The sequence below is a fragment of the Tigriopus californicus genome, chromosome 10, assembly GCF_007210705.1.
Source record: "Tigriopus californicus strain San Diego chromosome 10, Tcal_SD_v2.1, whole genome shotgun sequence".
Lineage (NCBI taxonomy): Eukaryota > Metazoa > Arthropoda > Copepoda > Harpacticoida > Harpacticidae > Tigriopus > Tigriopus californicus.
The window spans coordinates 9,620,348-9,639,097 of NC_081449.1; the positions used below are offsets into that span (position 1 = coordinate 9,620,348).

The following is an 18,750-nucleotide window of genomic DNA, read 5'->3' on the forward strand; positions in this document are numbered from 1 at the left end:
TTTGTTGGTAGACCAAATATCATATAAAGATTAAAAGGTAATAAATATATGAATTATAACCTTTCAATTTAATAGTACTGGTGATTACATTCCCAGTAGCGGTTATAAAAGCCCGTAAAAAACCAAGCCCCCCCTTCCCCCATGGCCAGCGATGGGAAAAATCGAGATTGATCGAATTTCTTCCACTATCTGCCACAAGTGGCTGAAAATGGCAGAAAGGGGCAAAAAATGGCAGAAGGTGTTGGAAGTTGGTCAAAAATGGCCACCGGTGTTTAGAATGGCCGATTTTGATTCTAAAAGATGTCAAAGACAAGAAGGATCATATGGGTTGGATAAGTTTTTCAAGTGTCCTTTGCTAAAATGCATATTCATATAGCATTGGCTGAAATGCAAAATGTTCCTCAAATATTGATATTGATACTGTTTAATGGTTGATTCAATTGATAACAGCATCCATGGACCACTTGCAGTCAGCGATGGCAAAATTTCACTTTGAAGGAATTTCTGCCACTTTCTGGCACCATTTTCTGCCACCTGGTCAAAAATGACTTTTAATGATTTCTCATCCCTGACCATGGCTAGTCAGTCTGTCACGCTCATGAATAGTTCTTCTGCGAGCGCATTAACTTGTTTCGACGACCCACGTGAGAATTTCTCCATCCGTTCACTGGTGAGCCAGGGTCCAAAAGTGGAGGAGCTGGCCTACTTGCGTCGTTTAGCTACGTCGAGAAGCCCCAATTAATTGACTTCAACATTGCCATGGTCTTGAATCCGAAGTAGTTGCGCCACTCCGTTGAGTAAGCGTCCATCGGTCATAACGATTGTCGTCGAGAATTCTCTATCATCTCCGATTGATTGCTCGCGTTCTCCACAAGATTTAAAATGGGCAAGAAAAAGAACAAGAAAAACCGCAATAACCGGGAGCCCGGGACTATCTCTCGGCCCCAAGCCACGAGGGACCCGCCCGCCACTAACTCGACCCCCCAATACTTAGGCTTAAATGAGAAAAGGCCGGTAGATTCCCTGGAGGAGGGGGTGACTTTGAGCCAAGGGAGCTCAACGGCTGCCAAAGGGGCGGTTTTGGCACCCACTGAGGAGAAGGAGAGAGCACTGAGCGAAACGAGCGACCGAGCGGACTCACCCACGCCCACTTACGAGGATGTCAAAAATCTTGATGCCTCCCTGGAATTAGGCACATCCCCCAAGCTTGTTGGTCTCTCTTGTCCCGACTCTGGCCACGTCAGCCCCAATGAAAGTGACGACTCCGAAGCTTGGCAGACGGTGGGCGGGAAAAACCATCGATCCGGCAAATGGATTACCGGTTCTAAAGTTGCCTCAGGATTTCGATCGGCTCAAGGCTGTAAGAACAGGGAAGGGTCAAACAAAGAGCGCTCGCCGGCATTTCCCGATTCTCGCTCTAGCCCATCTGTCCTTGTTAGTGGAACCACCATGGCTCAAGCCTTGGGTTCATCAAATGAGGCTAGCCGTGGTCCTGAAGTTCCTATCCCGGCGTCCCCAACATCCGACACTAATGCCGCTAATACCACCTGGGCAGCCCGAGCTAAGGCTGGCGCAGTGACTCGCAAGGCGGCCTATGATTTCTTGCCCAGTTTTGCTTCGATCAAATCTAAGGAATCCCGCCCTCCGGCCATCCCAGGCAAAGTTACTCACCATGCTCCCCAAGAAATGGAGCCCAAGGAAAGTACCATAGTGTCCGACATGAAAATTAACGGCGGCTTGCGTCCTGAACCTGGTGTGAAATTACATCCTGTCAACGCAGTTGAAACATCACGAATTTTGACTAGTAAGGAGCCGAAAGCTGTTCCTACGAGCCAACCATCGTGCTCCTCCGATGACACCCAACTTTCAGGTCCGTCTCCTTCAAAGCCTAAATCAATAGATTGCGACCCCATTATGATCCCTGTGAAAATCCCTGAACCAGTTGTTCGCCCAAAAAAACCAGAAGATCCGGTGAAGACCCCAATCAAAATTAACGGGAACGAGCAAATTTTAACCCCTGATTGCACAGTTACCCATGGCTCTCCCAAAGAAGGTCTTAAAGATAATGAGAACCAGACTTATATCGTGGCTCCAGATTTGATCTTGAAGCATCCGTTAAATCATTGCTGGGTTTTTTGGTCGAATTCATTACACGATTCATCTGATTGGTCTTCCAACTTGGTCAGTCACCTCGAGTTTGACACAATCGAGGACTTTTGGTCTGTATATCACTACATCATTCTACCCGCTGTAACATTCCCGACTGGAAGAAAAATAGACTACTCGATCTTCATCAAAGGAATTAACCCCACTTGGGAAGATCCTTTGAACAAGGCTGGGGGTCGTTGGTTGGTCACCGGCTCAAGCAATCTAATCGTCACCCCGTGGCTGGATAGTTTGTTATTCCTGATTGGCGAAACCAACTTTAACTTGTCCGCAATGATTCACGGTTGCGTTTTGAGTTTAAGACCGAAGAATGCCAAGGTAGCGCTATGGATTCATTCCGCTTTGAAGTCGGACCAACATATGATTGAGGAACTGGGTCGCTCATTCAAGAAGTCTCAGACAACGAAAGTACGATTAAAGTTTGAGCCTCATGAATCAGCACCTCGGTATTTGATAGCTCTCCCACGGGTGGAATAAGGCCTACTTATGCTGTTGTAAAATTCGTTTTGGATTGTACTAGAAAACGTCGGTGGGTTGGATTGGTAATAAAACTGTCTCGTTGTTTTTATGAACGGGGTTAAGTGTTTTCATATTTATTGATAGAAAACTGACTGGAAATAGTCACGAAAACTGGATGGAATCTGCTTCACTAATCCGGTAAAATGCATTCATTCGTGTCCATTCCCACATTTTGAAATCTGGTTTCAGGTTGCTCAAAGTGGTCATTATACGGAGATGATGACATCCAAGATGGCATAACGTGATTATGCGATATTGAGCTCTGTTGGTTGGATGCATTGAGGGAATTCGTTCGATGGAGCTCGTTGGAAAGGTTTGAAGAAGGATGTGACATAAGGGGAGGGGCTTGTTCCATGAAAACATGAGAATAATCGTCTGTCCCATTATCAGAGGCATACTCATATTGATGATTGTGGTGCCCATAAATATGTTGGTCCAGTCCCTGAATGTGTTGTTCCGGGTCCTGTTCATATTGATTATGACGTTGAGATTGTCGCTTTTCTTGACGATCGTCATTCGATAAGGAGTTTATAATCGACACCTCATGCCCATGCCCGTCAGGAGGTGCAAGGACAGAACCACCTCCGTTTGTCACAGATGCCGGTGATCCACCAAGGGAGGGTTTGGACCGAACTTTATTCGTTCTGGTCTTCTTCGACTTCGGACCAGGCTTAGCAGAGGTGGTGGTAGAGGCGGCCAAAAGAGACTTTGGAACGTTCGACGGCCCACAGCCACCTTGTAGAGCTGCCCGGAGTTTCAGTTCGTGATTAATGACCTCGGAGTAGGTAGCGACGCGTCTATAACCTAGGACCTGACCCACAGACTGGCGCGCCTCCTTGAGCTTGGCCTTGGTCTTCCATACGCCCACGGCTGCGTAATAGTCTCTTTGGTGTTTATTGCCTCTTTTCAAGACCAGCTTCTTCTTCTTTTTCTTATTTGCTCCCGGTTGTGTGCTGGTCTTTTTTGACGTCGCCGTTCTACCTGAGCCCATCTCAGCACAGCCATAGCAATCGTTTTGAGGACAGTTCAAACACAGCACCTTGACGGATGCTCCCTCGAAAGACGGGTACTCGTACGCCTTAAATTTTCCCACCTTGGCTATATTTAAGTTATCGTGAAAAGGAATGCCCAGATATGTGGTCAACTTGTCGTTCCATTGCTGAACAAGGGGTAGGTTAGATTTGGCCTTTGCGGCCTTGATTTTTTTCTCCAGCATGTCAACCACTTTGAGCACGTTGTTCCCCAAATTCAGGAACATGACACAATTTCCAATGTGATGGAAGATATGGCGCTGAGTGAGGTATTTCCATCTCTCCTCTCTCTCGAAGGCTTTATCGCTTCGTTTAAGAGAAAAATTGATCTCAAGGCACTCTTTGTTGGTCAATGGCGGCAACCGACTTGGCGGGATGCATGGACTGTTCATTTGAATCCCGCGACAAAGCAATCGAAGGCTCGGAACTCTGCCGTAGCCAATTGTGCTGTCGGTGCCCTCTCGCCCAGGATGGATCATCACGTACAGGAGAGTGAATTCATCCCGAGAGGGCGTTCGTTTCTCATGCTTGGTTTTCGTGCAATCTCGATTGGCCACGTGCTTCCCGTACGGCTGATTCAATCTGTAGATGGTCCCGCAAATGGGACAGGCAAAACGACCGATCTTGCACACCACTGCGTGCTGTCCGATCGCCTTTTTATTATCCGTTTTACTGAGCGTAAAATTAACGACTTGGTCGTTCATCTTGACGGAATCTGTTGACGAATGTATGGACACAACAGGCTCGACTTTGGGTTTCTTCATGATTGGAGGCACAACTAGCATAAGTTGTTCTCCTTTTGGACATTGATTTAACCTATTGTCTTGCGGGTGATCATCGCAATTTTCATGCCACTCTTCTAACTTCCCCAGAAAAGAATGATGTGCAATCGAATCTTCCAAAGGCGGCGGAGGTGTGTCACAGCCACGAGAAAACCCGTCTTCAAAAGGTGTGTGGTTTTTGGGATTAGGTGATACGCTCAGCCTAAATCCTGGATCGTCCGTGTTCTCCGGAATCAGTTGGTCGGTGAGATCTCCTAATGAGAGATGATCTTCCACCATGGAATGGAAATCAAGGGTTTCAATTTTGACATCCTCCTCCGAGACGAAGTGATCTTGAGTCTCCATTTTTGGGTAATGGCCATTGGTGAGTGTAGGATAGGTCTGTTTAACATGATTCGGGATATGTTTGAATAATTCCAAATCTCCATCACTCACTAAGTAGCTAGAGGTGACTTTAAGCAGAGAGGGAAGAATTTCGTCCTCGAAAGCACTCAAGGCGTTTCCGCGGAAGCAACATTTGGTATATGAACTTTCAATATTTTGAAGTTCGGCTCGCACTTCTTTGTCCTTACGTTGAAACAATATCTCATCATCGGTGATCCTCGACACTTGCCATGATACCGAATCCTCGAGAGGCTGACAATTAAGATACTCCAGGATTCCATTCAAATCGCAAGGATTCAGGTACATTTGGACAAGCTCGGCAGACCGAGAGTAGAACGAGGGTCTCTGATTATTTGCACCATTAGAAATCACATGATTGTGTAACATAACTTTCTCTGTCTCATGGGACGTTTCATTCGGATTTGACCGCTTGTTCAGCAATGGTTCCATTTTTGACACATGAATTGGAATTAATGGCGGTTGATTTCTGTCGCAACAAGTTAAAGTTGCATTTAAAGGCACTAATGGAATCAAACACGTCCCAGTGCAAGCCAAAGTTGCACATGAACAGCACAGGTATTCAGTCTTCAGAAAACCGTTAGCGGAGAAGGACAAACCGAGTGAAGGGAGCGTGGATATTAGGAACCCTTGACGGCTTGGCTCATCAATAGGCTCACTACAGGAAAAGGGCGTCAAAAGTAATTTGCGGAGTTTCTTTGCTACACCCTCAATGGTTTGAGCGGTTCCGTTTTGAGACACCTTGGTTAGTTGTTCGATCCGCGCTCGAACCGAAATCACTTTGTCGAGGAACCTCTCCTTAGAAGTACTGCAAAACAGTTGCCGGTATCGAAAGTCCATGTAGAGCAGATGACATTGATGGGATGATCGCTTTTTCGGCTCATTGGCTGAGTAAGTCAAGAAAAAATCGAGAACCAATGCAATGGTCACTTGTTGCTGCATCTTGGGACTGACTTTGGGTTTTGTCTTTTGATTGAGTCCGACGGCCAATAGTCTTAGTGACGGAATCCGACCAGACTGAGAGATCAAGTTGGGCTCGGTTGGGTTGAACTGGCACGTGAAAAAAACAGAAAGACGGGTGTCCTCTTCTGGAGGGGGATTACTAATGCGCCGATGAGCGGAGAAATAGGGTCGTTCTACCAGCTCTCGACAACTCTGACACTCCAAATCCGGACAGGAAAGGCACAACGTGGTTGGACGAGAATCGTCACGGTCTTCTTGATAAATCACGCTCATGAGAGAATCCGACTCCTCGGCGTCCTTGGGAACATAAATCACCTGAGCTAACCTCAACGAAAGGAATATTTTCATCTTGGACCAAAACCCCGTCTTTTTTTCATTGTCCACGCTCATCACGTACAGATTTTCTACCTTCTCAAAAATGCCCAGACACAATTGAGCGCATATGCGGTGCTCTGACCAATCTTGGATTACACCTGCACGTCTATAATGTTCTATCAGGGTTTCCCGCAGGAATCGCCGAGGGGTAGATTTCCACGTTAGAAATAGCTCCAAACACTCGCGAACCGTGAGATCAAACCACGCCCATGCGTTGGCCGAACTGAAACCACGGTTCCGACTCATCCATCTAAATCGAACAGAATCAATTCATGGGCATTAGAGACTCAACGATTATTGAAAAACCAAGAATCCGGTATAATACCTGAGAGTGGGGACACGACTAGAGGTCAGAGCAAAAGCCTCGCTGAACGAAATCGTGGTCCAAACGAGATTCCGGAGCATGTCAAGGTCCCCCAACGGAGGCCCATGAACCATGCGGGTAAGCGTACTTGCAGTTAGCGGGGACTGAGTGGGAAACAGCTTTTGATCGATCAAGCATTGTCGAAAGAGATCCACGGGTAAGCAGGTCCCGCTAGCAATGATGGAATCCAAAAGCGAACTCAACTTCATTTGACAAGGGCCGCACACGGGTTGGCCTGTGACCGCTTGGTTCGAAATCGAAGCCAAGGCATCCTGCATCAACGGCTCAATCACGCTACCCGGGCCTTCCGAGTCTCCGGGGCGTTGGCACGCGAAACACAAGCTGGTCATGGGATACTCGGCGGTTAAGGCGCGCACATGGCGGTGGCAAATCGTCCAATTCTCGTGCGCCAAGTCGGCCACCTGATCATTGGGCACACGGAGCCGTTTTAGAATCAACACCCGCATCTGGATCCTCGCTTCCGAACCGCCGGGCAGGCCTCCCAATTCAATGGCTTGGGTGAGCTCGTTCAACCGATGCAAGGCGACTCCATTGGACTCACTGGCACAAGGTCCGGCGTGTCCCTGGGTGAACACGCCGATGGAATCCAAGCGGCGAATCCAATCCGACACTTGGCAAGTGAACGGCTCTTGAGCCGCAGCGCTCCAGCTTACGTCCTCGGACATGCTGCCCGTGAGATTGAGGCCTTTACTTACTGGGCGTGTGGCCTCTTAAGACGGGTGGACTGGCCGACTGACGGATAGCCGTGCGGGGACTACGACAAGGGGTCCTTGATTTGGGATGCTGTCGGGTCAGGTCATGGTCAGGTCATGGTCAGGTCCACACTTGAGTGGTACGCATCCGCCCTTGGATTGACATGGCTGTGTGCGGCGGTGTTTCTTGGCGTGTGCTTGGGACGGTGCGCAACGGTGACAAGACCACCACATCCAAATGGGACGATGATTTCCTCCTTTATTGTCTGTCAACAAGCCATGGATAGCCTATGCATGGGGCTATGGCAGGAGCCTAGCAGGAGCCTAGCCAGTGAGTAGGAGCCTAGCAGGAGGAGTGAGACCAACAGCCGACACAACAGCAGCGTCAACAAATACAACTGCAACTACAGCAGCACCAACTTCTTCAATGTATTAGCAGTGCATGCACGCAACGAAGGCTGTGAAAAAATCTCAAGCTGTCATCCTTGGTTAATTCTAGGAGCCTTGGTCCATTGGCTTATGAACGAGGAGAGCGAGAAGGGAACCATGAACATTTACAGAGAACGGAGACATGCCTGGTAAAAGGCTGAGCTGAAGGTTGAGGAATCTAACCAATCTAACTCATAAATCCATCGTCCGCTGCTCGTCACCATCCTTGGTTGCGTGGGGGAAAAATTGAACGTATTGCATTCAAATCTTGACACAACAAATGAGTCATTCATGGCACAATTATTCCTCGTAAAAAATGCGTCGGTACTTTTACTAAAATCTCAAAACAAATTTGCATTCATTTAATTTACCTCGCAATTTTAGACTTGGATCGGATCTGAACCCAATCCGAATCCGAAAATTGTTGGTCAATCGAATCCGATCGGATCCGAACAGTCGGATTCGATGCACAGCTCTAGTATCATCTAGTGCGCTGTTTTGAGACAATTCGACAGAGAGTTCAGCACACCATTGCAGTCAAATTTCGAAACTTCAATTCCGTTCCAAAACAATGAGTTTACATGGGTCCCGGATCCAAATCAAACACATCTTAGTGAATGTTTGTGCCTTCAAGATTACATACATGGCTGAAGTTACTCTTCAAGATCATTAATTGTAATAAATTTTTTGCCCACTTCTCTAGCTATTTACTTTTTCTGCTTCTCTTGCCATTTTCTTTTCAAGGACAGGTTTTCAGCGGAATAATATTTCCTCTCTGGCATGCAAAGGAAGCCAAACGCCACCATTAGAAAGCTTATTTCATGGTGTTGTGTTCACAAGGGGCTGGAATGTAAGTTGACAATCACTCATGAAGAGAATGAACATTCTCCCAGGTCAGATTTGGCTTTGAGTTGTTTCGAGTGAAAATCCTACCTTAAAAGCCCAAATAGTGGGGGCATTTGTTATGGTCCATCTTCACAAGAAACATTTTGTCACAAAGTTTGCCTATCAATTTCGGAAATGCTTGGTATTTGACAAACAATTCTTATCTAGGCCATCTACATGTCAAACCACCCAATCAAAATAGTTTGACAAACATTTTGATTTTGAGTTCTAATCAGATGAACTTGCAAGTGATTGTATCATTTTGCAATGGGCCTTGAATTCATTCAATATTTCTGTTACGCACAATAAACAAGGTGAAATATAGTATAATGAAGAGAGGGAAGTCTGAGAAATAAAATTTAGAAAACAACACTGATGTGCATTATCAAGATGAGAATGCTTCACTTTTCAATACTGTCTTTTTTGCCAATCTCCTTCTGTGGATTATTACTTTGGCTGAAAGTGATTACTACTTGAAGGCATGTTTTACATAAATCTATGAAATATACCATAAACCGCCTCCTGATTGTTCATTTTTAACAACATTTCTGCTTTTTTGAAATGTTTTGAAATTCATTTTGACAATAAATTATAAACAAACTCTTTTTAAACAAAAAACATACCTATTTTCCAATTCATTATAATTGTTAATAATTGACAGCAATTCTCTTCTAACATCACAAACTATTTCATAGTAGAGTACAGGTCAAAATATATATAGTCCAAAGGTCATGTCAGAATTGTAAGCATATGAAAATAATAAGAGCATAAAACATGATTTAGACAATATGGATATTTATATGCAGGTAACATTACAGATGGCATAGGCTAAAATATGTTCAGTCAGGAACAAATAATGACCCACAAGTACAGATGCCATTGGACAGTGATGGTAATGGTCATGGGTGGCTTTAAGGTAATGAGTCATTGGGTAGGACTCAATCGGTTCAGATATGGTTGATCTAGCTTCCATGGCTAAAAATTGCTGTTGGAAAATAGGAAGAAGAACAGCAAAAAGTGTTTACTTGGTCTTGATGATTGGGTCTCAAGGGTGTAGAGGATCAACCATGGCTGGGTGTGCAGGCCAAGGGCTGAATGGCCGCAACTAATAACTGGCCAAGAACCTCTATGACCCAATGATTCCATTGTCTCTGATGATCTGATCCAAATTCAATCACTTCAGGGTAATCAGGTCGTTGTGTTAACCCAAAATGAACAACAAACTAAGGTTGCGTGATTTTTGTAATTAAGTTGCGCAACGGCCCATCCTACGTCATTCATAGCACAAATGCCAAGAGAGAAAATGCAAGCCTTTTGAATACATAAAGGCAAAGCTCCGGATTGGCCGCCATATCAGATTGGGATGGACATCAACCACCCGTCATCGGATTGATACACATCCTTGGACCAGATTGGGTGATGGGTGTCCATCCAATTGTGGATGATTGGTTTGAAACTGATGAGAGGGGATTGATATGAATCTGGTGACGGGTGGTCAATGTCAGTCCGATGACCGACTGTTGGTTGGTGTCCGTCCCAATCTGATAAGGGCAGCCAATCCGGAGCTTTGCCATTATGCATTCAAACGGCTTGCATTTTTTCTCTTGGCATTTGTGCTATGAATGACGTAGGATGGGCCGTTGCGCAACTTAATTACAAAAATCACGCAACCTTAGTTTGTTGTTCATTTTGGGTTAACACAACGACCTGATTACCCACTTCAGTCCTCAAATGAGGTTAAAGGAACTATCCAGTTTTGGGTTGGCATCCTCAAGTCACGATCACGGCATGGTTGTAAAAGAAGGGGTTGGGCCGAGCCCAGGGACAGGCCCAGGGTGGGTGGGTTCACTCTGGTCAAAGCTTCAATTATCTGGATGGGAGAAGATGAATCCCTATTCTGGAGATGGGTGTTGATCAATCATCATCAACGGAAGATGGGAGGGTGACTACTGAATTAAGTGAGAATTGGATGAAATCTGATGACTTTGTTCATTGATTGACAATTCAAGGCTCCTACATTATCTTGGGTTCTGATTTGGTGTTTTCCCATGCTAAAATAAACCACAATCTATCCATTTTTGCTTAAAAAACCATCATGGATTGAGTGAGCTAAGGTCTATAATGGCTGTAAATGGGCACTTTGGTTTGAAGGTCTGGTGAGGAGGCTGTTGCCCATGATTCTATTTCACAAACAATCTTAGAACATGTTCAAACCAAAAAGTTTGTGATATGGCCAACAATGTTTGTGATATGGCCAACAATGTTTGTGAAATGGCTAATTATTTGCCAAATTATTTGTCATGTAGATTTACCATTAGATGCAGTTTATTCAAGTTCCAATCGCAAAAAGTTGATCAGTCAAGACACCTTAAATGTGTTTGCTATTTCATACCCTCTCGTTTGAGGAGAAGTTGGGGCAAGCCCTCCCTCCTCTCTTCAAACTTGGCTGCATGAAGTAGCAATCGCATTCAAGGTGTCTTTACTTTACCTTAACAACTTTTTTCAAACTCCTTCTATAAACGCCACGCAAAGAATGGCCCTGCTATTGTATAAATAGCTATTCTATCCCCTCTTATACATACTTACTTTTCCCACTTATATAAATAAATCTTTATTGGGACTCTCATTCTTGTCATGGCGTAAAAATAAATATAAATATGATTTAAATCATTATAGAAACATTGTAAAAATTTAAAAGAAAAATATCGAGACGGTAAACGCAATAAAATAGTTGAATAGAAATTGATATCACAAGGAGGATGCTTAGTATTGTTCAATGCACATTGCAGGCAGTTCAAAAACAGGTGGATAAAGGTAAATGATGAAAATTTTGCATATTACAGTAGAGTGGTTGGGTCAGATTGAACAGATCTTTTGTCAGCTCCCGTTGTTGATGGCATTTGGCCGGAAGCCGGACAAAGGTACGTGACCGCCAATACTCCAAAGGAATGTCAAGCCAAGGACAATAGGGTATTGTTCTTACTCTTCTCTCTCTCTCCAATCTTGGGTTAAGTACATTTTCAATAACTACCTGCTCTTCCAGCTTTATGTATAATGATGCGTAACGTACATCCCAACCCAAAACCCCTTGTTTCCCACAAAAGCCTCTTAATGCTTGTCGCTAGTTTGTACCAGCTAAAGAAAAATTGGTTGCCTGATTCATTAACCTTACACCGTACAGAATGTGAAATTAAATCAAAAAGCATTTTACACGTATCCGAATTCTAAACGCAAGTCTTAAAGCCCTGTTGGAGCATTTTGAGTAAATGATGAAGTGATCACTTGTCCAGACGAATTGGCTAACGTGCTTGGCAAGCAATTTGGGCCAGTGTTTTCATCCCCGTCGCAATGTGCTGTTGCCACTAACTACCCAGGGCTACCAATGATACTCATTCAATAGGTGATATTATTGATAAACATGCATAACGTTACCAAAACGATCCAGTCTCTCAAACAAAGTAGCTCTCCAAGTCCGGATGGAGTGAGTGACCGTACAATTCTTGAAGGGTACCTCTAATTGGTAAATCGGTGGCTCACTCCTATCTTACTTGATGAATCAAACATTGGCACATAGAGGAAGCAGCTCCTAGAGAGTGCAATGGTAGCCAGGCGTACAAGTTTTCACAGCGAATGAATGTCAGCTGACCGGCTGTTAGGGTATGGTTTCTGATTGTAGAGGCGCTGCTTTCCATCAACTAGAGTTGCGCTGTCCAGTGGTTACCGATGCAGCTGCAATAAAAAAAACAACAAACTCGATTTTTACTCTTCTATGGTACTTCTTCTAAGATTGGCAGAAGGAAAGTTGCCTGAGCAATTTCAAAAAGCCCATGTAGGGACTGCTTGTTTCATAATGAGACATCTTGGGGCAAAAAAGGAAAGAACGTTAGTAACCAACTGCTAACGTTTGTTCTTGCGTCATTGTAAAGAAAAGTAATTAAAAATCCTTGACTGAATTTGAAGTTGATGAGTTAAGAGCGATGTTTTCCAACTTTGTAAGTTCTATCTTGGACAAACTCCCAAACAAGAAACTTTGGCAAGTTTGAATAAGAGATTCAGCAACATTGAAAATCCTAAAAAACCGGATTACTGATTACTTCCTCGCAATATGAAATCAGGAGCGTTTGTGAACAAGCTTGTTCTCGCAACCTCACCATATTTTCATATTTTTATATTAATTTATAACCAATCCCTCTTCCAGAGAAATGCGTCACGGTCAAGATCGGTGGGTCTGTCTCTTTTCAAAGGTAAAGTCCTGAATGATTTGACCTGACCCGGGGCCATTCGAAACGCAATGATGACGGGAAGGAAGCGGGTCGAAAAGAAAGTCCGGTTTTATACATCGCTATACCTGGAAAGGAGGACGTTCTAACCACTACTTGGATTCAGCCAGGAACTAGCTTAGAAAGCATTCAGCCCACCCGTCTTAGCTCCTTAGATTCTATCATGGCTTCCGAGGTTGAAGAGACCCTTAAAAAGTTGATCGCCCACAAGGGCGTGATCGGCACAATCATCGTAAATGCCGAAGGAATTCCCATTAAATCCACCATGGACCCGCACACAACCACCCAATACTCGGGATTGATCAACCAACTCGTGGAGCAAGCTCGTACCATGTTCAAGGAGATTGACTCGAGCAACGATCTCACCTTCATGCGGATGAGGACGAAGAAGCACGAGCTCATGGTGGCCCCAGATGGGTAAGTCATTGACCGAACCAATCATCGCGTCGACCTAATAGACGAGTTCATCAATCGTTAAGCTCTTTCTTGCAGAGACTATCTCCTCATTGTCATTCAAAATACATCGGAACGAGCCTAACATTGCTGGAATAAAACAAAAATTCGGCGGCCGGGCGGTACCACTGGCGGGTTGTGCGTCTGGATGTATTTGTGTGGTTTTATTTCCCAGTTTGATTGTCGTCTTTATCGAGTTGGTCTGTGATGACAGTAAGATCCTTGATATCGTCCGTAATGAGCTTGACCAAGGCTTGAATGGCGTCTTGTTGTTGCTTCAAGACCTGCTTGACATCTTGCAATAAGAAAGGGTCCATGGATCCGGCTCCTTGAGGTGTCTGCGAACCGCTTTGAAATGAGTTGGACGACTGACTACGGAGACGAACTTGCGACAGGAGTTCGTTGAGTCGGCCCTTAAATTGGGTGGGAGCAGAGATCTCCGATTGGAGGGCCTCAAGCTGAATGCGCAGCCTCTCCTCTTCGGGCTGGGGAAAACGAGGGACGAAAGCGTGTAAAACATGGTTGGAAGGGATATGCCATGATCGGCCGAATCAAGCGAGATCTTACCTGTATGGTGAAACCGATTTTTCGGCTTTCCTCTTGCTTGACAATCACATGCAAGATTCGGTGCCCTAACTCCAACTGGCGACGCTTAACCTCTTTCATCTTGGCCTGGGCATCTTGGTGGCGTTTCTGGAGATCTGATATGTCTCCGGCGATCGCATCGAGCCGTCCTTGGTAAGTCTTGGCCTGATGGTCTTGTCGTTGAATGCGTTGTTGAAGCGTTTTGAATCCAATCATGGGCACGGGGAGGAGACTCTTGGGGTTGGGGTTTTCGAGATGGGCTTGCTTCCACAACCGAGGGTCGACACCTTGGGGTGGATGGTCGAGATATTCCTTGATTTGGTCTTTCGAGAAACTCACTTTGGGGGTGAGGGATTCGATGCCAAGTTTTTGCAGATTTTGCACTTGCATGGGCTGCATCAGGAAAGGGTGGATCTCGTCTACGGGAATGCGTCGTGTTTGTCCAGTTTGGCCGTTAGTTTCTTGGACGTGAAACGTGAGTTCAGTCGAATCCGGGCCAGCCGAGCGCATCCCTTCCAGGATGACTTTCAAGCCGGGTCGCTGACCTAGCACACCCAAAAGATGTTGGGGTACTTGTTGGCTCAGTGGCTCCATCTCGGACAGTTTCTTCTTGATGAGTGCGCTCAAGATCCCATCCTCGTTACGGGCCCGGGGCATGGCGCTGTAGCCGATGGTCTTGAAACGACACAACGGATTCTCCGCACTCAAGGCCAAGGGCACCGCGGAGTTAGAAAAGAAGGCTCGGCCAACACCCCACGAGGCTTGCAGCATATTCCAACGGGCCAGAATAGCATCGCGCTCGTCACCGAAGAGGGTGCAATGGAGGACGGCGTTATACAGTTGTTGGACTTGGTCGACGGAGACGGGCGTCCCGGCCATACCACCACCCAGACCAGGGGCCATGGGTCCACTGGCATTGGTGCCGCTGCCAAAACTTAGCGAGTTGGAACCACCAAACAGTCCCCCGGGCTGAGCAGGCTGAGCGGGCTTAGGCAACCCTAAACCACCCCCTCCCATGAAACTGGACCCGCCACCAAAGGCCCCACCACTCCCGCCAAAAGCTCCCGTAGTTTGAGTACCTAGAGCCCCCATGCCCATGGACGTGCCGCCAAAGGCCGAAGTGGCCGTACTGATGCTGCCGGTGTTGGCCATGGAGCCGCCGAACAACGACCCACTGGCTGCCGGAGCGCCAAATCCGCCAAAATTACTGCCCGCCATACTGCCCGGCGTGCCGCCACCGAAACTCAGGGCGCCCGGGCGATTTGCCGTGCTGAGGCCCCCGAAGGCCCCGGTGTTGGTCCCGCCCAAGCTGCCAAAAGACGGCGCAGTGGCCGGCGTACCAAAAGCAGGCGGGGCCATGCTCGTGTTGGTGGCGAATCCTCCACCAAAGGCCGTGGTCATGGAATTGGCCGGGGTTACGCCTGCCCCACCAAAGCCAAAAGCCGACGAGGTGGCACCCGAGGCGGGTGTGCCGCCAAAACTGAAGGCCATTGGCGATGTCACTAAGTCTTCCACTTACGGGGAGATTGAAGAATGGCAAGAAACGATATCAACACCAAGAATTGACAGGATCTGTCTGAACAGGGTGGCACCAGTTCGCTCCTTCGATAAGCATCAAGCTTTTGAAGGGATTTGCCTGTTGATGTCTGAAGCATTTCTCTCGGACCATATCGAACTCATAGCTCAATGGTGCGGGTTCACATGGGGCTGCCAGGGCTACCAGGTGGGAGCACCAACTAGATAGAAAATTGATGGATCGCATGAACCATTCAGACAAGATATAAATTGACCCCCTGAAATGCAATGCCGGGTCATAGAGGTGAAACTCCTAAACTTTGCATTTGGGGAGTAGCTTACACAAAAACATTTGCTTCAACACAATTGTCCCCCCATTAGACACCATCCAGTTTCGCGGCTCATGGAAAGCTCTTGGGCAATGGCTTTGTTTGTCTTATGACATATTATTCATCCACCATGGAAATAACCCTTGTAACTCGGAGTGACATTGGGTAGACGTATATTGATTGTTTGGTTTAAGCTAACTTACTCAGTGAGGCCAGTTCTACTCAGTCCTTCCGAAAAATCATCTTGACTCACTCAGCCATTGGATTGAATAGCCAGGCCGGGATTAGTCCGAGAGGATCTGTATCGACGATCGACGTAGAACTTGATATATTCAATAAACTGACCGTCTATCAGCTTCATCATGGGCACGCGGATTCTGTCATGGAGTGCAACCACTATAGCTTAGTTTCAGGGCGTTGGTCTTTCCTCAAGGAAGGGAACGGATTGCAGTTACAATTACTTCGTCCAACATTTCAAGTTTTTCCCTCAACAAGACAATTCTTCGTTAATCAATGGTTTCATTTTTGCTTCCGACGGTCCTAAAATATGGCGTTTTCCTGCCCACATGTCACACCAATGAGCATTGATATTGTTTATTTGCTTCGCATTGCATTTCTCACATTCTTGGTCAGGTTTGTATCACGTTCGTTAGAAAACAATATTTAAAATTCTTGAGCTTATAGAACTTCCCTGCTAGAACCTTGCGACTCACTAAAGCCATGGATGAATGTGGGGAGGATTGTGAAATTTGGTGCAGTATACACACGCTGAAGGAAGATTTCGCTCTTAGTCAGGTCAAGGATAACCTCACCACTGGACAGCGACGGGGATGGGGGAAAATGAGTAATTCCAATTCCAATCAATCAAATGCATTTCTCTTTATATGAGTTGACTCAATTATAGCCTCAGAAAGCAATGGTCAGTTTTGATCTCAATCGAGCGTCTGTGTTAAAAAGTTATGAGCATTTAAAACTCGGAACAGGGAGGGCGCAAATTGAATGAGCTAGCAGTAATATTTTCCAGCAAAGTTCGATGGGCTCGCCAACGACAAATATTAGCAAAGTCCGAAGCCGTGAGATCATGGGAACACTTTAAGCCATAGGAAAAAATAGGTAATGGGCAATATACCGGGTGTCGAGGATAAGATTAGACAAATTTGTCACTTTCACGTAAAAAAGCAACATGAATTTCTTAAAAGGTAATTTGGAGAGCTAAAATTCTAACATGTTATAGATCAGAATACGTAAAATTTACGTTATTTTTTGACTTTTTTTTTATTTAAAGTTAATTTTTCGAAATATGATCCTTTTGAAGCAATGACTTTAGCCAATCTGGTCCGAAAACAGTGACAAAAAGCAGGAGAGAATTTTCAATGGTTGATCAATTAGGCGGCCAAGAACTTTAGTTAAAAGGTGTCTTTCTTTGCAAGTTTCTTTCTCAACATAGGACCACACAGCATAGTCCAGAGTTTTAAGATCTGGAGAATTTGGGGGGCCATAGTTTAGGCCTCCAAAACAAGATTACCTCATTATCCCAGTAGGAGATTGTCCTTTTGGCGGAATGAGCAGGAGCAAAGTCTTGTTGAAAGACAAAGGGCCGGTTTTATGCTACTTATCTCATCCAGGGTATCACTGTAGACTTGCAAACCTCAATTTTGGCATCTGCATTAAGTCAAATCCCTCTGGCAACCAGATTGAAGATCCAATCCAATGCATCACATTGGTTTGCTTGGAACTGCCTTGATGCATCTTTTTATTCCAGCTATCACTCTTGGATATCTAAGTGCTGGTGTTCTTGCATTCCTAGGAGGGGGAATTACAGTCATCTTGCCAATCAAGACAGTTTTTGACATTGTAAATCGTCCGGCGGCCACATTAAGGTTCCAACTTACTTCTTTAAAAGTGAATCCCGCACACAGCAAAGTTATAATGGATTCTCTTTTTGCTTTCATAGATTTCAGCTTTGACATTTTTGTATTTTTGTTTACATAAATGAAAAGAGCGGACAATGACAAAAAAGAGATGAAACTCACGCAACCTTGAAATATTTCAAGGATTTTAGAAAGAAAAAACTGTGTGTCTAATCTTATCCTCGACACCCGGTAAGCAACTTCTTCGCGAATGAAATTTGAACTGTTTCCGCTCCATTTGATTTTTTGTTCAGCCTCTGTGCCTGTCAGGGAGATAAAAACTGAGAAGACCTTGAATGAAATATGAAAAGGGATGGAAAATTGATCTCGTGAATTGGACCAATTGTCCGGATTTGACATGGCTATGAATTAATTTTAACTCAAGCAAGCAGGGTTTAGTTGTTGTAAATGAGCTAACTGTTTTGTTTGAAATAACTCACGCTTTTTCCAAATCTACCCTAAAACACTATAGTGACACTCTAAAAACAGTTGACAAACAACAAGTTCATCGCGATCGTTCAATGAATCCCATGTCCAAAAGTTTATAAGTTGAAGAAGCATACTGGAGTATCAATTATCGATGGAGTTGGCGTAAATTAGTGTAAGTGATAAGTGTGAAGTCTTTGTAAACGGTTGTGATTGATTTCCCGTGGATGTTAACCATATTTGCGCCAGAAAAAGTAGATGCCTCTGTGCAGTTGGCCGGCCATGCATATTCAAGAGATCTGAGAGCGCCGACTTATGAATGAGCTATCCATCAAACTTTGGGAAAGCCCCAAAAAAAGTTTACTGACTGATGTAATAGAGTAGTTTTTAAAAATAGCCGTCTCATAATGGTGCGTCTACACGAGAAACATTCTGTCACAAAGTTTGCCTAACAATTTCAGAAATGTTTGGTATTTGACAGACAGTTCATCTCTGAGCAAGCAACTGAGCAGAAGTTGCTTATGGTGCGTCTACACGAGAAACTTTCTGTCACAAAGTTTGCCTAACAATTTCGGAAATGTTTGGCATTTGACAAACAGTTCATCTCTGAGCCGTCTACACGT

At 45.2% G+C, this 18,750-nt stretch overlaps 4 protein-coding genes across 4 annotated transcripts; 2 read left to right on the top strand and 2 right to left on the bottom strand.

The window, feature by feature from the left end:
* Positions 1-605: 605 nt before the first annotated feature.
* Positions 606-2,738, top strand: LOC131889034 (uncharacterized). The gene has a single exon (XM_059238024.1). The coding sequence runs from the start codon at positions 883-885 to the stop codon at positions 2,641-2,643; it is 1,761 nt and encodes a 586-aa protein (XP_059094007.1). The 5' UTR covers positions 606-882; the 3' UTR covers positions 2,644-2,738.
* A 5-nt stretch (positions 2,739-2,743) lies between these two features.
* LOC131889025 (uncharacterized) lies at positions 2,744-7,624 on the bottom strand. The gene is made up of 2 exons (XM_059238008.1): positions 6,564-7,624; positions 2,744-6,488 (listed from the first exon to the last, which is right to left on the bottom strand). The coding sequence occupies exons 1-2, from the start codon at positions 7,286-7,288 to the stop codon at positions 2,816-2,818; spliced, it is 4,398 nt and encodes a 1,465-aa protein (XP_059093991.1). The 5' UTR covers positions 7,289-7,624; the 3' UTR covers positions 2,744-2,815.
* A 5,227-nt stretch (positions 7,625-12,851) lies between these two features.
* Positions 12,852-13,687, top strand: LOC131889042 (dynein light chain roadblock-type 2-like). Its single transcript, XM_059238032.1, has 2 exons — positions 12,852-13,326; positions 13,402-13,687. Exons 1-2 carry the CDS (start codon positions 13,073-13,075, stop codon positions 13,445-13,447), a joined length of 300 nt encoding a protein of 99 aa, XP_059094015.1. The 5' UTR covers positions 12,852-13,072; the 3' UTR covers positions 13,448-13,687.
* LOC131889033 (nuclear pore complex protein Nup54-like) lies at positions 13,470-15,518 on the bottom strand. Its single transcript, XM_059238023.1, has 2 exons — positions 13,930-15,518; positions 13,470-13,847 (listed from the first exon to the last, which is right to left on the bottom strand). Exons 1-2 carry the CDS (start codon positions 15,436-15,438, stop codon positions 13,527-13,529), a joined length of 1,830 nt encoding a protein of 609 aa, XP_059094006.1. The 5' UTR covers positions 15,439-15,518; the 3' UTR covers positions 13,470-13,526.
* Between the last annotated feature and the right edge of the window lie 3,232 nt (positions 15,519-18,750).

Excerpts from the sequence above, each read along its gene's own strand:
- LOC131889042 (XM_059238032.1), top strand. The coding sequence starts at position 13,073 with ATGGCTTCCGAGGTTGAAGAGACCCTTAAAAAGTTGATCGCCCACAAG. Across the intron at positions 13,327-13,401 it reads CTCATGGTGGCCCCAGATGG|AGACTATCTCCTCATTGTCA; the intron begins GTAAGTCATTGA and ends TCTTTCTTGCAG.
- LOC131889033 (XM_059238023.1), bottom strand. The coding sequence starts at position 15,438 with ATGGCCTTCAGTTTTGGCGGCACACCCGCCTCGGGTGCCACCTCGTCG. Across the intron at positions 13,848-13,929 it reads AAATCGGTTTCACCATACAG|CCCGAAGAGGAGAGGCTGCG; the intron begins GTAAGATCTCGC and ends CGTTTTCCCCAG.
- LOC131889034 (XM_059238024.1), top strand. The coding sequence starts at position 883 with ATGGGCAAGAAAAAGAACAAGAAAAACCGCAATAACCGGGAGCCCGGG.
- LOC131889025 (XM_059238008.1), bottom strand. The coding sequence starts at position 7,288 with ATGTCCGAGGACGTAAGCTGGAGCGCTGCGGCTCAAGAGCCGTTCACT. Across the intron at positions 6,489-6,563 it reads AGTCGTGTCCCCACTCTCAG|ATGGATGAGTCGGAACCGTG; the intron begins GTATTATACCGG and ends TGTTCGATTTAG.